Genomic DNA, 18,534 nt, shown 5'->3' with positions numbered 1-18,534 from the left:
GAGTAACGCCACGTCTCCGATGACGACGGCACTGTGCATATCGTGTCCTGCCTGCATCCCGTCGGCATCAGGACACCAGTGTGCGAGACCCAGAGAGGGACGTACAGAGAAATGGAGCTTTTCATTGTTATACAGCAGTAAAAGGACCACCTCTCCACTTTGATGTATGATGGCAGCCAACATCGCTAACTAACCTGATGCCTGTCAGGCTTGTAATTATAAGGACGGTATCTGTGAAAAGTATTTATAATGTAAATCTCATTAGTTAGATCAAAACACTGATAGTTAGGGGTGAGACGATATGCTAAGGTGCCGATTCGATTTTTATCTAGATTCTTGATAATTGCGATTCTACAAGTATTGCGATTCGATATAATCAGTAATTGCAATTGTCTTCCTCCTTAAAAAACAAATAAGTTGAATCATACACTTCTAGAATAAATGTTGTTCCCATAAACAACGCACATCAGTCTGTGTCAGTCAGTCCAGCTGCTGACATTTATTTCAACTGAGACAAAAAGAGGAACTTAAAGGAGAATTCCGGCTATTTTACAAACATATCCCATCTGTTGGAGACCCAGGAAAGTTGGCCAAAGGGAAAAACGCGAGAAATTTTCATGCCCCCTGCGCAAAGTTGTCCAATTGTGCTGATTTCCATGAAAGCGGGCTCTATCGGGCAAGCTTTTAACCTTTCCTGAGGCTCTTAACATCCACATTAGTGGATGAAACAGTTTGTGCACATTAATAACGCCAAAGAACCTTCCAGCAAAATAAAAGCAGCTTTTCGAAAAAGGAGGGCGGACGGCCGTCGGGGCTGAGTTTTTGTTTGCGTGGGAGGGATTGCCGTTAATCAGGAATTGGTTGAATAATTCCCTGTGATTTCAGTCACATTTTCGCTTTAAAATGCAATTCCCTGGTAGCAATGCACACAGCTGCCAACCACCAGGAAACAGATGAACATTTTGCACTACATTTGTATCGCTAAAAAAAAACCCAAACATGATATTTGCAGAACGCAGGTCTGTCTACTTTTTGAATAACCTGCAAGTTGCCCTTTATTGAAAGAAAGTTTTCCACATTTCATCGACACGACGCCTGGCCTTGCTCTTAATGTACTCACTCTGTCCAGGAAGCACTGGAAGAACCACTTCATGGTGTAGAGACTGGTAAACACCTCTTGGTTGTCCTGGAGCAGCACAAGCAGAAAGTCTGTTCAGCGCATCGAGTGGTGATCTATGTCAGCACTTAACTGAAACGTCAACAAAAGCAGTGTGCTCGTCTCCCGCTGCAGCCGGGCCTCACTCTCAGTCCATTTACCCACAATCTCCTCCATTAGTGTAATTGCTTACCTTGATCTACAATCATAGACCTCTCTCTCTCTCTCTTTCTCTCAGGGAAAATCCAGTTATCGTCTAGATAATTACTCACGGGTTAAAATGTAAATAAGCGAGCTTCCGTCCATATAGATTCCAAATATGAAGCTTGGTTTTTTCTACGTTTAGGTGTGTGAAGTGTTCTGGTGTCTTCAGCTTCTGAACACAATTTCCACAGCAGTGTTTGTGTCTGCTCACCAGGTGCTGTTTCAGTTTGGGGATCATCTTCTTGAGGATGCGCTCGTGGTGCTCCTGGAAACGCATCAGCTTTGGGAAACCGGGGACAAAAAACCCTGTAGATGCAGACAAAAGTGGGCCGTCGGTTGTTTAATGTCCTCCTGAGTCACATGGAGCATTCGATCAAATCCGAAATGTTGGTTTTAGAGAGTGAGGAGCCAATTTGTTCCATGTTTTTTGTTTTTTTTTGACTCCTCCAACAAAGTTATGAAGCCTCGCTGTGTTGTGTTTACACTACATCTTTTATCACAGCTGGAAGAATTTCAAAAGCATATGTTCCAATATATTTTTGGCTTGTTAAGCTAACGTAAAAAGCAATTTTACAGCTTATTTAAATGTGCTCGCAGCTGTGCTATGGCTGCAGTCAGTTTAATTGCTACCCCCCCCCCCCCAAATTCTGCCAGTTTCTTGTCCTACTTACATACAAACCAGAAGATCTTAGTTAAAAAAAAATATTATATCTTAGATTATCTCTTACAATACCAATGCTGTGGAATATCCTGTCATATGCTAACAGAACAGCAACCGTTTTAATTAATTGCTTCTGAAATCTATTGTCGGTAAATATTGACCATCCATCAAATCAAATCATCTATCATGATCACGATCAAAGTGTTACCGTGCATGGCGTGTTTCTGCCCCGACAGTAGTTTGACCAGAGCCCAGAAGGCGTCCTCCTCGTTCATGTAGATCAGCAGCAGAGCTGTGATCTGACTCATGCCCTGGCAGTAGCCCACCTCCTGCAATCAGCAGGGGGACAGGTCTCAGAAGCAAATTAACATCCGAAATGCAGCAGCCATGCAGGTTTACTTTGTTCTTTTCATCATTGTTTAAAACAAATACTTATGAACACGTTTAAATCTAAATCTTCGGGCTTAGACGAGCTATTGCCCTTTTCTTTTTGGGAGTTTAATGAAAAACTGATTTTCTTGTAAGAGGAATTTAACTGAAATACTTCCAAAAGGACTCAAGAACATCTATGCCTGTCGACAATTCTTGCAGTGATGGGTTTCTCACCGTGTTGTACATGGAGTAGGCCGTGAGGACGTGAAAGAGGGCCTGCTGCCTGAGAAAACACACCAGAAAACACAGCAGTGTCATTCCAAAATCATTCCCCTGTGCGCCAACAGCTCCAATCTTTTCGACTTCTGGTACATGCTACATGTGAACCGTAAAAACTCCTTCTGCCACATAAATATGGGAGTGCATAACTGGGTGGTGTTGCTTAAAAGGCGGTCGATATGGGAAAAAGCACATGGATGCCTGCTTACAATGGTGGCGTGTGCAACTCTTGCAAATGTATTGAAAAAAAAGATTCATGATTGGATCTATTCTTACGCTAAACCTGCTATTTACGGGGACTCCCTGAGTCCTGTCAGGTTTCTGCTCCTTACGTTCCCTCAGATTATGTATCAAACAGCGAGAACAGCACAAAGAAGTTATTTTCTCTCCTCCTCCTTCCTTCCTCCGCTTTGAGGAGAACGATGTGATGTGCATATCGTTGTCTCCGTGTTTATTCAGGAGCGATGAATCCTGCACGGCAACACAAACTCAACGGCGTTTCGAGCGGCAAACGCAAGCAAAAGTGAAAGCGGCAGTTGTTGTGATTCTTGCAGCCAGGTCTCAGTAGCTTTTGTTCTTGTGATTAAATTCAAGGAGGAAAAAAAAAGGTGAAAAACAATCAGTGAGATTTGCTATTGGGACTGCAGTTGAAAGAAGGGAAAATGCTAATATGAGGTTATGTACTTTTTTCCTCCACATAAGGCTTGGAATATTGCAGTGAGCGCGGTACTCACTTGATGTCGTAGCGGTGCATGAACATGATGTGGTCCCTGTAGGTTCGGTTCACATCCAGATCGATCTGTCGGACGTCCGGGGACAGTCCTCTGGCTCTGGCCTTCAGCTTCTGAACGCCACAACACAAAGTGAGGATAAAAAGAGCGTATAAAGATGTCCATCTGCTGTGTGAATACTGTGGTCTCTTCTGAGCAAGAACAGCAGCTTTGCAAAATTGAAAGCGCACAAGCAAGAAGCTTTTCAAGCATATACGGTATCAGCAACTTATCGCCCGGAGAAGACTCTCGTTACCAGGAACTGCTTCAAGCCTATCACAGTTAGGCTGAAGATATACTTGCTTTTTATAACAACTCATCTACCAAGAGATATAGTTTGAGAGCAGACTCAATTTTTGGAGGCGTCTACAGGGGGCGTGATGTGCTAATCCAACCCTAAAGGAAATGTGAACACTTTTAACGCCGATCTAAAAGATGCAAACAAAACAATGGTTATATATCGTGCAGCTCTTCCAAACATTTTTAACCGATTTCAGTTTGAAATAACGACCCAGAAACAGTTGCATCTTAATTTGTTGAGCAGAGCCCTCGTCCCTGTTCTCGTCTCCTCCGATCGATTTTTGACTTAAGAGACTAAGTCGACAGGAGGGGATCAATGGAATAAAGGGCACGACGACAATCCTAGCTTCATCCATTGTCCTCATGTTTAATGTTTACATTCTGTAAATCTTGTAGTTCTTTATAAGATGAGTCCTTCGGTGTGCCCCCTAGTGGAATCTTCCTGTAACGGCTGTAGGACACAGCCAGAGTGAAAAATGACCAATGACTCCCCTTGTGAGCATGTGGTTAAAGATCTGCATCTCTGGTTTTTGTTGCAGCAATAATAATTCCAGAGTTAGCTGATCATATGTTCCCCTTCCATGTCCAAAATATATCTTCACAGATGGGCTTTAATATCTCCCGTAGTCGATGATTGTGAGAGGAAAAGGATGTAAAGAATGAGAGATAGAAAGCTGTCATAACTGAAGAGGATGCTTCAATAAGTTGTGGGAAAAACTGACTGATAAGACTGACTGTTTACTATTGGTGCTAATGTGTGAACGGGCTCAGATCTGGTCCAAGACGGTTCTTATGCGTATGTTTCAAATACATGGGCCAGACGCGGCCATCAAACAGGCCAGGGGGGGTCAGGTAGTTCCTCGGACATCCAGGGAGCCCCCACTGACACGATGCCGCCCGAACCCATCTACCCGCATGTTCTGTCGCTCGCCTGGCTTCCGGAAACTTTACACGGTGCAGAAAAAGCAGCATCGAAACTCAATTCAGGATGAATCACTCACAGAAAACCTGATCGTCTTTGAATAAATCAGTTGGAGCACAGACAGTTGCTTTTTAACGGGGGCCTCGGCCCGAACAAGCTGATCTACGGCTCCTTCAGTGTGTACATCCTTCCTTGGTGCACAGTTGGCCATTTCCGCCTGTGGACATGACATAAAAGCTCCTGAAGTCTCAAATGAAGTGTTGACTAAAAGCTAAGAAGGTTGACTACATTTGGAAAGAAATCCCCGTATCAAGACTGTGTTCATGGAAACCAGAGCGAGAGAATACATGAAAGAATATATTAAAGATTGGGCAAATATTTTAGAGTTAGATCCTCTGGTTTTTGTCAGAAAACATCTGTTACAGAAGTGAGCTCATTGAAATTCTTGCAAGTCATTCCACAATAAAAAAAAAAATGAAGCCGAGGTGAATCTGAAACAGGTTTATGTCTCAATAATGATATCGTTCCGGAGCTGAAAGCATTGTCGATTTTACAGAAACACCCTGTTTGTTGCTCTGCTGTCAGCTGAGCTGGCTCTAAGCTACCGTAAAGCCATTTTAGCTTTGTGCCGAATAAAATCCCTTGCAAATCTTTCAGTTGATCCAAAATGCTGCAGCTACAGGACTGACTGGTCCTGCTAACACAGATCATCATTCTCCCATCTCAGCCTCTGTACATTGGCTCCCTGTTAAATTTAGAACAGAACACCAGAGTCTTCTCGTCAGCCCAAAAGAACTCTTCTCTCTCAGCACGCTGGCCTGCTTGTTGCTCCCAGAATTTCCAAGAAGCTGGATTCAGAGCCTTTACTTTTCAGGCTCCTCTCCTGTGGAACCATTGATTGTCACATGGGGTGCGAACACACGACCTTACTGCTGTCTGCTTGTGATCCATTCATCCATATTAGCACCAAATGTGAACAGCCTCTAAGGTAGATTCCTTTGTTTCCTGCAGGAGGAGAGTCACTGCGGGCTGTGACTTACATTTTTCACCCCCATGCAGACCTGATGTAACGTGTGAGCTCGTCCATTCAGATCTGGAGCGATGTTAGTGCGCTTCCTCCCTTTAGAGCCTGATGCGACACGAGTGTGATTTATATAATGTCATAGATACTGAGATTTATTTTTTTTTTTTTCAGATATCGATGAACCTAAAAGCAGTAATGCTCAACAGAAGCGAGTTTGGGCTCTTGTTTTTTTTTTGCACACGCTTCTTCTACAATGGGTTCATTTTTTGTAGCAGACGGACTTCTTTTCGTGGACATGTTTCATCTGCTTTCATGTTTAAAGTCAAACTTGACCAGAGGAAATCCATTTCCACACTCAGTGGGGTTACATGGCACTGAAAGAATCGGATTAATGGCTAAATTACAATAAGACTGAGTTCGTAAATTCATGTTTACACCTTAGTTTGACTAAACATTGGACTGGATCGGGTTACTCGTAGTCGGATTAAGACCCTCGAGATAACTCGGTTGAAAGTCACACTAGAACTGCTTGTAGACGGTGAAGCACGTGGTGAATTTGACTTTGCGTTCTGCACATGCTCGAGATTTTTTCCCGGGATCGTGACCCGGAAGTCAAAGGAGACGATATTACTGTTGTCGCCGCCGCCGCCGTCGGGAAGAAACGAACAACGTGATGGAGAATGCGCCGTTGTGCATCGCGTTTGTGCAATAAGCAGCTCATCACAAACGAAATGTATAAGGACGTAGCTTCATCTTGCTCTTCGTTCACCATCTTTCTCAAATGCCTGAGTTTGTTGTTGTTGTTGTTGTTGTTGGTGGTGGTGGTGAAGCGGTCAACCGGAAGTGGCTCTAGTAGCAACAGTTGAAATGGGTACAGCGCCATAATCCAACTATAGCTATAATCGAATTAATCTCATCATGTAGATCCACTGAGTCGTGAAAGATGAGTTATCGACATTTCTCCCAGCTCCCCTTAAAGTTCATATTCTCCGCATCACAACCAGCTGAAGGCAGCGATGTTTTGATCTTGTCAGCTAAACTTTCTAATGAGATCCAAAGCTCGTGTCTGTGCAGATTTTTTTTTTCTCCCCCAACTGTGCGGCTCTGCAAGAACACAATTAAGCCTCCGAACTTACTTCTTCCCCAGAAAAACACCGAAGCTCTGTGACATCAAATCAAACCAAACCAACACGCTGGCTATGACTGAGGCCTGTGCTGTAATGAAGGCCGCTGAGATGTAGACGTGTTACATAGTGGCGAAGAAGAGTTGCGAGGTCCTGGCTCTGTACCTCATAGAAGTCTTTCTTCTCCTCCTTTATTTTGGGAACGTCGAGCAGCAGGCACCACACTTCCCCTCGGAGCTGCAGCGGAATGCCCTTATAGATCCTCCGGACCAGCTGGAAGGAAACGAGCAGCAGGTGGTGATTGTTAGAAAAGCCTTCAAAGAGGTACAGTGTTATTCAGCTCAGACATGCTCCACCTTTACACTCCATCAAGAGGTTTCGCACAGAAATCAGTCTGACAAAACATCAGGGCTTTAGTTAAACATCAGAGTGGGGAGACACAGTCTTCATGTTCCTTTACTCCTTTACAAAAGCCATGTATGAAAACGCAATGTACTCATGAATTACATCGTGCATTGAACCTAATTTTGATCCTCCATGGCTCTCTAGTCTCGTCTGATATATGGTTGCATCCCTGATAAGTGGGTCATTCCAGCCATTCATTGTAATCCAATCATAATCCAATCAAATCACATTCATTACATTCCAAATTAGTCTAATTTATAAAAAAGACAATTAGAAAATGTTGCCTAGCCAAAGGAATCCAGCAGACTGCGTCAAACTTCTATTTGATTCAGTTCAGTAAAGATGATATGTGACAGTTGCATATAAAACTCTCTGGGACTCATATAAAGACCACAGACTGGTTAAACACTGCACCGGTCGATGGACATTACACTTGTTCTGAGTGTTGCTGCAGATTTTCTTCACTGCGTGGCAGAATTTTACAATTTTTCAAAGACTTAAATGATTAAAAAAAATAAATAAAATAAGGCCCCGGACTACAGAAAGCGTCCCTTGACGTGTCATAGAGGTCAGAGGTACGAGCGGTGTTTGCCTGAATGCTCTCTGCTCGGATCAGAAACAAAGGGCTTCCGAAGGTGAACCTCAGCCCTCTGGGCTGGATGAGCTCCAGGAGTGAGTGTGGGCAGAGAAAGGGGCAGACTGCTCCGCATGCAGAGCAGTCTTGAAGTGATTCAGTGTTGACAAAGAGGTGGGAAATCAGTCAGACTGTGGCTGAGGAAGATTAAGTCTTAAAACCCAAACTGCTAGAACAGCAAAGCTAATCGCGGCACTGACTCCTCTGTCTGCAGCTATTAAACCCTGTCGAACGGAAGAGTTACACAGCAGATGTGGGAGGTGTGTGGACTGCAAAATGAGCGCGTACAGGTCACGAATGAAAAAAAAAAAAGACACGTCAGTGAAGCTGACAGTCCAAAAAATAAGCAGCGTATCGACTCTTAAACGCCAAACTGACGTGAAGAAACAGCAGCGACAAAAAAAGGGTCCCCCCCGCTGGGTCCCTTTGTGTCTCCAGTGTCTGTGCAAAAAGCAGTCGGAACAGATCACAAAGACCACATCCAACTGTAACAATAATTTACAGCGTGGGATTGATGCGTCACGCCCCCCCCTTCAGACGCCGCAGATGCCAAAAAGACTGTCACAAAGTGGATCCTCGCTTAAAGCTCCACCAGCAAGCCTCCCATCTCCTCTGGGGGGATTTTAGGACTTGGGGCAACCTTTAAAACATTTGGCCGTGTCACAGGCAGGAGGACGGAGGAGGCTGAAATTAGACAAATGAGATGAGTCGTCTGTGTGCAGCTCGAGGATGTGGCTCGCAAGTTGTTGGAGCTGCGTTGGCAACCCAGTGACTGGGTGAAAATCAAGGATTCTCCAACGACCAATCACAGTTTCCACCCCCTGGTAAGACTCCAGACTGGTTTCAACGTGTTGAAAATAATACTGACAGGATTCATGGTGAATCACGTTACCATCAATCGTCATACTCGTGTAAAAGGCCTCTAAGAGTGAGGCCTCTCAGTCACTAAAGCTGAGGAGACCTTTCCAATCAGCCTTTCTCACACCAGACACGAGAAGCGTGCGTTTAAAGTCCGTTTTTGTCTGGTGATAATACGCTAAGAGTTCCATAAAACGTTTCTGAACCGGATTGTTAATCTCACACGGACTGAAACGTTAAAAAAAAAAGTAGAGATGCAGCACGAGTCTAATATTACAGAAAGCTGTCGGATTTAAGTCGACAATCCCAATTTTTAAAACGGCGACTTCATGAAGACGCAGTGGACAAACTGAAACAGTTTAGCAAAAACACAAGGTGGGGATTTCCAGTGATTCCGACTCTTAGTCGTGCTGGTTGTTAGAGCTCCGGGGCGTGCTGCAGAGAAGTGTAGAAATGTATCATATTTGATTTGTAACCCGGACACCATTTTGCTGAATCGTGTGAGAAACAGCAGTCCAAGCAGGGTCCGAGGACTGATTTACACCAACGTGTGAGGATGAGCGGAGAGTTAATGAAGGGTCATAAATCAGATCTCGTCTGTAACCTCGCCTGCATGTCGGGGTGTGCGTTGCCCTGATGTATGAATGAGGTCGGCATCTTTTTTTTTTTTTATCTATATGCTAAAAGCCAGGAGTGTGTGTGTGTCATCTCAGAATTGATGACATTTGGTTGCGCGTCTGTGTGTTGAGTATCCGAAGCCGATGTTCCACCATCGTCTGCCCGCCACACTTGGGACTCACCAGTTGCTGGTGGAACAGCCTTGTAATTAGGTTCCGACGAGCGACTAAATGAGAGCATCTGTTAGATTAATCATCCTTCCGGCGTGTATGCGTTTTTTGTGCGTGTACGTGTGCCAACGTTTACGCCGAATTTGTTGATCGTGTACACAGGTGCAGCTCCGTGATTTCACCTGAAAAAATAACAACCTATGGAGCCATTAAGGCAAAAGTCATTTTATGCAGTGCTGAAAACCCGTTAAGCTTCAGTCCAAAGTGTTAGTTTGTTTGTTAAATAAAAGAGAAAAAGACTGAGTGACAAACCAAGGAGGTGTGGCTGGAAGTGTCCTAGTCACGCCTAGTCAACAGTTGATGCAGATCTCAGCATGCTCGAGTTTGTCATCACAAAGGACAACGAGAACCGTGCTGATGATGCGGTTGATGGTGCAAGCCTCGACCTATGAGACCATTTCAACTACAAGGGCTTGTCTTGCACAGTCTGTGAAGCGTGCCACTTATCAAGCTGCCTGTATCTACTGCCTGAGGTAAAACAGTCCTAGGATGTTGTTCCTGGAATCTGTTGGAAGCAGTTCTCACAGTCCACATTACTTGCCAAATTCAACCTTCTTTGTGCTACATCCACTGAGCAGAGTTCTCTGTATGCATTTGACACACAGTGTCCTCACCCCCAGGAAGACCACTGATAAGGCGATGCTCTATCTGGTTTCTCCAAACATGAAAAAGTCTGATCAGTGGATTTTGCTTCTCGTGGTCAGAGAGTCAGTCAGGTACCGTCTGTCATGTGTCGGGTATTGAGGGGTAGCTTCAGACTGACCATCTTCTACCAGGAAACTGATGGTTGTCCATCTCCACAAAGGTCCTCTGGATCTCATTCGTAGTAGTAACCAGTGGCTTCTTGTTTATCTGCTTTTAACAAGATCCAGAGAGTCCGTCGGTGGTTCCAAACTTTAAGAATTATTGGAGGTTGCAGTGCTTTAAATGCTGCACCAAGTATCTTGAATCCTTGAGTGTTCTCCCAACAGCATGGCTCTGCTTTAACACTGACACAGACCATCAACTAGAGCCATCATCATTGCTTTTTTTCCACCATCTACATCAGAGCTTTTTTATGTACAGTAACGCATATCATTACAAAACAACAATTAATTTGCCTGTGTCATCTCCTGCTGTTGCTCTAATGGCTGCAACTGGTTCAGCTTCTGCGTGCCACTACCCAACGTTTCATCCGCAGCATTATCTCTGTTATGTTTAACGCTATAACCCAAAGCAGTTTGTCATGTTTGCCCTGCTCATGACTGCTTTGCATCTACTCTCTTGTACTTCCCCCACTGCGGGCTAAATGTTCTCAGCAGCTGGCTAAGTCAGGAAACAAAAACAAGGAACACGCTGACGGCACGGCGTGGAGCGACAAAGACGAGAGAATCCTCCCGAAGCTTAAAAGAAGACAGCGATCCAGAGGGATGTGACAGGAGAGATGGACTGATGTGCCCACACGTCCTCTGCTGGAAGTCACAACCAAAGACGATACAGAAAAACACGCGTGGCTGTGGCTCTTGGTGCGTTTCATATTCGAAAGCTCTCACAATACATCCCCTGCTGGAACCAGACATCCAAATGACGGATGTTAAGAAGCACTCCAGGCATCGGCACGACACAACGTGAATCTGAGGAGCCAGCTAATGAAGCACACTCAAATCTAACATTTAGATGTGGGAGATTTGAATCAAAACTACGGGGGGGTCAATTGGGAACCCCTGGAATCAACAGATGTGGAAAATTCCACTTTTTGGCGAGGTGGAATTTTTCTTTCTCAGTGGATTTCAGAGAGACAGAAGAGTGCATCAGGAAGTTAGACAAACGAATTAACTGAACATTCAGCGAAAAACTGCAGTCAAGTTTTCATCCATCCAAACAAGATTTTTAGATTCCCTCACAATGAACACTAGGGGGCATAGTCCTTATATCAAAACCCGGCTACAGGCTGAACACACAGTCAGGTGTGACTATTTGTTCAGAAAAAAAGTTATTCCAGTTAAAACTGGATAGGCCACGGTCTGTGGATTATCCAGAGTAACAAAGAATGACGCCGCAGGTCAATTTTACACCTCTTCTTTTTCCCTTCCTCCTCCCTCGCTGAATACATTTTACACACCTCCGACCGTGAACATTCAGAGTCAGAGTCAGAGGCAGCGAACGAAATCCGAGCCGGCTGAAGTGATCTGTATTCCACTTTAATCTAATGAAAGTGAGAGTTTTTCTGCGCATGATCTCGACAGCTCCGAACGCGCCGATTCGTCTGGAACGTCACTGCTTTGCATCCCAATTATTTCAGTATAAAACACTGCGATGACTGTGGCGTAGCTGTGCTACATGTGTTCACTGCGCACGAAATGTCTCAACTTGGCAACCTCATTGATCCCAGAGTTGTTTGAATTCAATTTTTTCCTCTCAGTGCTGATGTTTCTCTTTGTGTTTTTGGCCAGAGACATGAACACCTTCTGTGTGTTTAAGTAGTCAGTTACAGCACATTTGCTCCGTATTTACATCTTCACATAAACAGCAGTGGTGGGGGGGGGGGGTCAAAACAAACTTATAAACTCCTGTAAGATGCAGTTCAGTTCATCTGGTGAGTGCATTGAAGAGGAGAATATGTGGCGGCAGGAAGAAAATCACCTTCTCGCTGTTCTTGTATTTGTCCCAGCTCTTCAGCATCTTCAGCCATTTGGTGGTTCTCTCCACCTCTGTGTGTTTGTGCTGTGGAAACGAGAAGTGGCACATTAACAACTTCCCGAAAACAGCCCTTTCTTTGTGGTCGCGGGCCACACACGAACAGGGAACAAGTGGCAGGTCTTTCTACTTCGTGTTTGAAGCGGGTCAGATGCTGTTCCTTCTGTGCCAGCTTGTTTTACAGCCACACAAACGGCCGTCCTCTTTTAACCGCTCAAGTTTGAATTTGGAAACCATTTTCCCCTATTTTTGTCTCCAGCTTCAATGCGATGTTCTCCAAAAGGCACATTTGATGCGTCAAACTCAAAAGGCACACGCAGCGAACATACATCACGAAAAAACTGCCCGAGGCGCCGGAAACGGCTCAAAACGGGACAAAACAGTGTATTTTTAGATAAAGCCGAATTAAAAAAAGACCTACAGAAGTCTGACAAAAGAAAAATATGACAGCGACTAGTGTTGAAAGCTGAGGGAGCTATATTTAAAGTCCCTGGATGAGGAGCTTTTTTTTTTTGTTGTGCGGTGACACTTTGAACATCCTGGTTTCTCTGTTGGTGAGACGAACGATGACGATGGAGGTTGAGGATAATTATTACTGAGAGGAAAACAAAAAGATCAGCCACTGTTCTATTTATAGTCTGTAGCTGTCATTTGAGATCCTTTCACCAATATCCACCTTTGACTACACGAAGTTTCCAGGAACTTTAGCTTCATTTTGATCATTTATATCAGGGTATTAATTAACTCCCTGCTGTTAAAGCGTTATTTCTGTTATTTCTGTTGGACTAAAGCCTTAATCCACACTCCTCATTTCCTTATTATTTCTTTCCAAAGACTCAACTTTCTTGTGGCTCTTTTAAGTGATCTTGAGCAATAGTTCTCTTTGGATTATGGGCTACTTTTTCGCTCATTTTCAAGCCCTGTTCATGAAATCCAGTGCTGGCCTGCAGAAAACAGATCATTACTGTATGTACTATGAACATATTCTTGTATTTTTTCCACTGTTTGGCAGCAAGAATGTAGCTCATCAATTTTTGCATTGATGAATTATTCTTTTTTTTTTTTTAGTAAAACCTTTGTAACCACTGCCTCACCAGGCCATAAATTCAGTTATATTAACTGTAATACATAAATATTGCTTGAAAAGTCTAATATTTCACCCACCTTCTCCTCCAATGAGTCGTAGGATGGAAGTTCATTCTCACTGCAGAGAGAAGAGGAAAAGAAGGTGAGTATTCAAGGGCTTAACTCTCAGCCCAAAGTTTATTTCTGACTGCATCACAAATCAAAGTTTAGCCGAAACCAGTCTGCCCGTCGGATAAACATATCAGATGGCAGGCGTCGATTTAGAGACGGTTTGAAACTCAAAGCTCGCCCGACTCCCTGACTGTTATCAGACAGAGGGGAACGTCACACATGTCAGCGGTCACACAAACAGGAAGTAACTGATTGGACATCCCTTAATCTCGACTCTGTTTATCTGCGTTTTCAAAGTCTCTGCAGGAGCGGTGCAGCGGAGCATTTTCCTGTGTGACTCAGTGGGTGAATATTCTGACTTCACCTCCTAGCCCTAACCTGACACTTAACAGAACAAACGGTAACTCAGAGAAGAGCAAATCTCAATCGCTGCGGGGAAATATTTTCCAATATTCTCTCCGTGCGCCTCCTTTTTTTTGGCTTTAAAACACAACAATACTGGCTCAAAAACAAATTGTTTCTATGGCAAACGACAGCAGAAGATTCAGCAATTTCAAATGAGCAAATTCCCTCGGCTCGGCTTCGAGTTGACAAGTTGTTTTCATTTCATCCCCACAACTCGAGCTGCATGACAATGACGTGCAGGAAACTTTTCGAAGAAGGTTTTTAACAAAACGGACCGATGAAATACGCTGAAGATCATCTCGCAATCACGGCATTTTTCTTGCAGCACATTCAAACATTGGCAGTTTAGTCGGACTGCATTGTAAAAACTGACCCTCAGCCGGAGCTTCAAACATAACAGAAGTCAGCACACCGGGTCGGACGTTTTATTCTTTAATGCTTCATGTATTTTTGATGACTCTCACCTTTCTTGCAAAGGAGAACACCAGTGATGCACACATTTCTGAGAGATTGTAACCTGACTTTTTTGAGATGCAGCCTTCTCAGAACAGACGGAGCTCATAGCTCTTTGTCCATCCTTCGCTGTCTTCCTTCAGTCCACTTTGGTGACATCCACCTCAGGAAGCTTCTGTCCCTGTCTCAAACAATCATATAACCCGGAGGGTTTTGTCCTTCACTCCCATCTCACCCTGCATCTTACACCGCCTACAGTAAGCTCTGGATCGCACCACTCTGTCCTAACACTCATGCTCTATGATTATGGCTAACCAGGCTGTTTCCTGCCTGCTTGTGCCAGCCTATATATATATATACACACATATAACACAACAGAGTGCTGTTTAAGAGCCTTGCAGCCTCCAGAGCAGCCAAAGCCACAGACACTCTTCTCCTAGCGACACTTGGCTGTACAGCCGCTCTCTCCTTTGTTGTGGTACCGCTGTTCGGTTGCCGTGGAGGTCATTCACTACGTTACAGGGCTGACTCCGAGTTGTGATGCTTTTTCTGAGCAATTGCTTACTGGACGAAGCCGAAGCGGTCGATGACTTTGTACAGGTGGAAGTTGGTGTCCTCCCAGGGCTCCACGACGGCCTCTTTTCCCTGTAAACAAGAAAAGAGAATGAAACAAAAAGCAGACATCTGGAGTTTTGAAAAAAAACAAAACAAAACAAAAAAAAAACACACCTCTGATGCTTGTTTATTGGTCGAACATCAGCCTGCCGCAAGTGTTTGTACAAAAAAAACCGAAAAAACGACAGCTTTTTAGATCCAATCCAGTTGTTTAGTGGATTCTTAAAGTCAATTTAGGCAATTCAAGTTCATGTAAAGTTTAACAGTCCGAGAGGATTTCTAAAAGACATAATGGCTGCCGAGATTGTGCAGTTTTATGTGAATTTGCCGGCCATCATATTCTGTTTGTCTTTGGTTTTCAGTGGTTAATTAATCAAAGGGGAAAAAAGGGAGGAGTAGTTACTAAGTAGAGCCATTGTTGTTAAGATTAATAAATATACACTAAAAGTAAGACTTTGAAATCAACCAGAAATTAACCTGTTCAAAATCTGTCATAATTAAAACCACAAGGACGTTCACATATAAGCTAGTCTTGTAAGAGAGCATTCATGAGCGATTACACACAGCTACTGGCTCATTGGAAATGAAGCAACAGCATTTTTTTAAAGGAATATAATGAAGAAATCCTTTTTGGGTGAAAAGTTTTGCTAAGCTGGATTGTCGGGAACCTTGTAAGTGAAAAAAAGAACCGATCAGTGAAGCTTTCGAGGCAAGTGCTGTGCTTTCCGACGTACAGATACTATAAAAACACATTAAGGCAGTAACAGAGTCAGCCTACGATCACCTTAAGAATATGCCAAGGTTAAAAGATCTGAAGTGTCAGCAGGACCTGGAAAAACTAGTTCATGCGTTCCTCTTCAGTAGGCTTGACTACTGTAACAGCATCTTTACAGGTCTACCTAAAAAGTCAGTTAGACAACTGCAGCTTATTCAGAACTCTGCTGCTCGAGTCCTCACCAAGACCAAAGAAGTGGCAGCATCAGTCCAGCTCTGAGGTCTTTACACTGGCTGCCCGTCCACCAGCATCAGAACTTTAAAGTCTATCCTCTGATGGGATAGACTTTAAAGTTCTGATGCTGGTCTATAAAGCTCTGAATGGTCTAGGACCAAAATAAATCGGTGACCTCCTGACCCAGTATGAACCTTCCAGACCCCTCAGGTCATCTGGATCTGGTCCCCAGAGTCAGAACCGGACATGGAGAAGCTGCATTCAGCTTCTATGCTCCACATGTCTGGAACAAACTCCCAGAAAGCCTCAGATCAGCTGAAACACTCAGTGTATTTAAGTCCAGGTTGAAGACACACCTATTTCCAGCTGCATTTGAATAAAGCTCCAAATTTGAAGCTTGAGTTTCAAAACTTAATCACATTTTAACTACTGATTCTATCTATTGTTCTTATTTCTTTCTTTTTTGTTTAAAATTTAAATCATGCTTTTTATTTCTACTATTTTAATGCATCTGTAAAGCACTTTGAATCGCCTTGTTGTTGAATTGTGCTATACAAATAAACTCGCCTTGCCTATAATAGTTGGTGGACTGCTAACAGGCACATAGATCTATGTGACAACAGTGACTAACAGTCGAGGTTTATTGTTTCTAACAGCTGACAGCGTTACCAGTAAAGACCTGCTGGTTTATGCGTTTTTTTTTTTTTACTGGTTTGTAATAAAACATGCATTTTAGTCCAAAACTCAACAGCTTCCTCTGACACGGCTGCACTAAGTTAGATGAATAATTGTCATTGGCCTGACCAGACATGTTCTACCAGAGCAAGTGAAGAAGGAGCTCTCGGATTAATCTTGTTTCCAGGGTATCTAGGAGCTGGGTTCATTTCAATTCATTTCTCTGATAAAACATTCCGCTCATCTTAACAGCAATCAACACGTCAGTTTGTGTCTGATGCTGGTGGCGGACTAGCATTAACCGAAACAGGGGCTTCTGATTGCGCTCCCAATTACATGCCGTCCACATTCCTCTGAGGCAGAGCATCGGGTTTTGATTGGCTGCGAGATCACGAGTGGACTTCAGTGCCCTTGGCAATTTACGTTGAGGTGAATGCGTGCTCGTAAGAGAGAGAAACGGTGTGTGCGAGAGGCGATTAACAGGTGTGAAATGAACAGCCAGACGCTCACCTGCGTCACTGTCTGCACCCCTGCCTCCAAAATACATCTCCAGTTAACCCCCCTCATGGACTGAACAGACAGAAAACGGTGTGTGAAAAGTGTGTGAGGAGGTTTTTTAATAAGAAGTGAGAACATATGAAACGTGACAAAACAGTCACGCTTCCATTTATAAATCTAATTCCTTGTTAAGCAGAAAAATGTGTCACTTAAAGATCTCAAACTCAGTGCCACTGAAAGCTGAACATCTGTGCTTCAGCTTTTGACTACTGATTTGGTTATAGCTTGAAATCTCTGAGACTGCTCCCAAATCCTCAGTACAATAGTACACAAGGCTCCCAAAAATCACTAAAAGACACATATTGTCCATAAAGGACCATTTCAGGCTACTCTGTGTTAATTCTACCACCATAAGTGCCCACCAGTCCTTTACAAAGTCCTTCACAGAATCTACCATACTAATGATAAGGCCGAGACTGATCTTTCTTGGCTGAAAGTGCATAGTTTTTCACTAGGAATGCACAACAAATAAGAGATCAATCTACAGCAGTGGCCAGCTGAGTGCACAGTTGAGTTGAGCTGAGGAGCAGTTAAACCGAGGCTGCGCCATTTAAACAGCCCACCGTCCTTCTCCCACTGTACATGTACGGGGAGGGAAATCCCAATAATGAGTGAAGTATGTCCAGCTCGTGATGCTTTAAACTGTGTGAGGAAATGTTTAATACATCCAGCCACATCTAACTTTGTCTGTGGGAGATCATCGTCTAAATATAGCTGGATTCACTGCTCAGATGTTGTCTTTAAGTTACTGGAAGTGTGATTTCATCAGATGATGCTGCGGTTTTGAACTCAGGATTTCATTAGAGCAGAGCGACAGTCTGAAATGTCTTTAAAAAGGGAGAAATACATTCTCTGTGTTTGAGAGCATACATTTGGGTGTTTGAAGTCACTACCGAGTCACAAGTCATTGTTCAAAGTGTCGACATTAGCAAAGCTCTATCTAACAATCTAAATACTTCGTAAAGACATCAACTTACTTAAAAAAAAAAGGTTCTGAACAGGGACTCAAGTGCTCTGATTCTCCCAGAGGAGTTCGACCCTGAATATCTCACAGGCAAGGAGGGGCTGTCTGTGGCTTCACAGGTCAGTCTGACGTCCAGATGTTGAGGTGAAATGCCTAAAAATTCATCTCCGCCCTCTGTGCCCACCCAGCGTCTGCACCGTTCCTTTCCCACAAACTTACCACTTAAATAAATAACTTGCATGTGCAGGGATCTCTAACCCACCTACAGCCATTTGTGTCTCCAGAGAGCTCAAACCATCCTCCAGGCTGACAAATTTAACATTTCTTTCTCTGCTCAGATTCCATTTCAGGGTGAAATTAAGGCAGGATTCTCAGATCTCGTCTGTGACTGTGTGTCAACGCAACCCTTTCAGTGCCCCATTTCAGAATTTTGTGGTTCTTCAAAGTAGCTGGTGCTCATTCAACAACAAATTGCAAAGTCCTCA

At 43.7% G+C, this 18,534-nt stretch overlaps 1 protein-coding gene across 4 annotated transcripts in view; it reads right to left on the bottom strand.

The window, feature by feature from the left end:
- The window catches only part of usp6nl (USP6 N-terminal like), a 93,477-nt gene that overhangs the window by 7,549 nt on the left and 67,394 nt on the right, over window positions 1–18,534 (bottom strand). For all 4 annotated transcript variants that reach the window (XM_075471894.1, XM_075471893.1, XM_075471891.1 and 1 more), the window contains 9 exons: window positions 14,854–14,933; window positions 13,398–13,437; window positions 12,180–12,260; window positions 6,978–7,085; window positions 3,407–3,516; window positions 2,628–2,676; window positions 2,230–2,350; window positions 1,572–1,666; window positions 1,121–1,186 (listed from right to left, as the gene is read on the bottom strand). In XM_075471894.1, coding sequence (XP_075328009.1) covers window positions 1,121–1,186; window positions 1,572–1,666; window positions 2,230–2,350; window positions 2,628–2,676; window positions 3,407–3,516; window positions 6,978–7,085; window positions 12,180–12,260; window positions 13,398–13,437; window positions 14,854–14,933 — 750 coding nt within the window. The remainder of the gene's footprint in view (window positions 1–1,120; window positions 1,187–1,571; window positions 1,667–2,229; window positions 2,351–2,627; window positions 2,677–3,406; window positions 3,517–6,977; window positions 7,086–12,179; window positions 12,261–13,397; window positions 13,438–14,853; window positions 14,934–18,534) is intronic.

Source organism: Odontesthes bonariensis, chromosome 8, assembly GCF_027942865.1.
Source record: "Odontesthes bonariensis isolate fOdoBon6 chromosome 8, fOdoBon6.hap1, whole genome shotgun sequence".
NCBI classification, from domain to species: Eukaryota; Metazoa; Chordata; class Actinopteri; order Atheriniformes; family Atherinopsidae; genus Odontesthes; species Odontesthes bonariensis.
The sequence above is the reverse complement of the archived record's forward strand: the minus strand, read 5'-3'. Positions and strand labels throughout refer to the sequence as shown.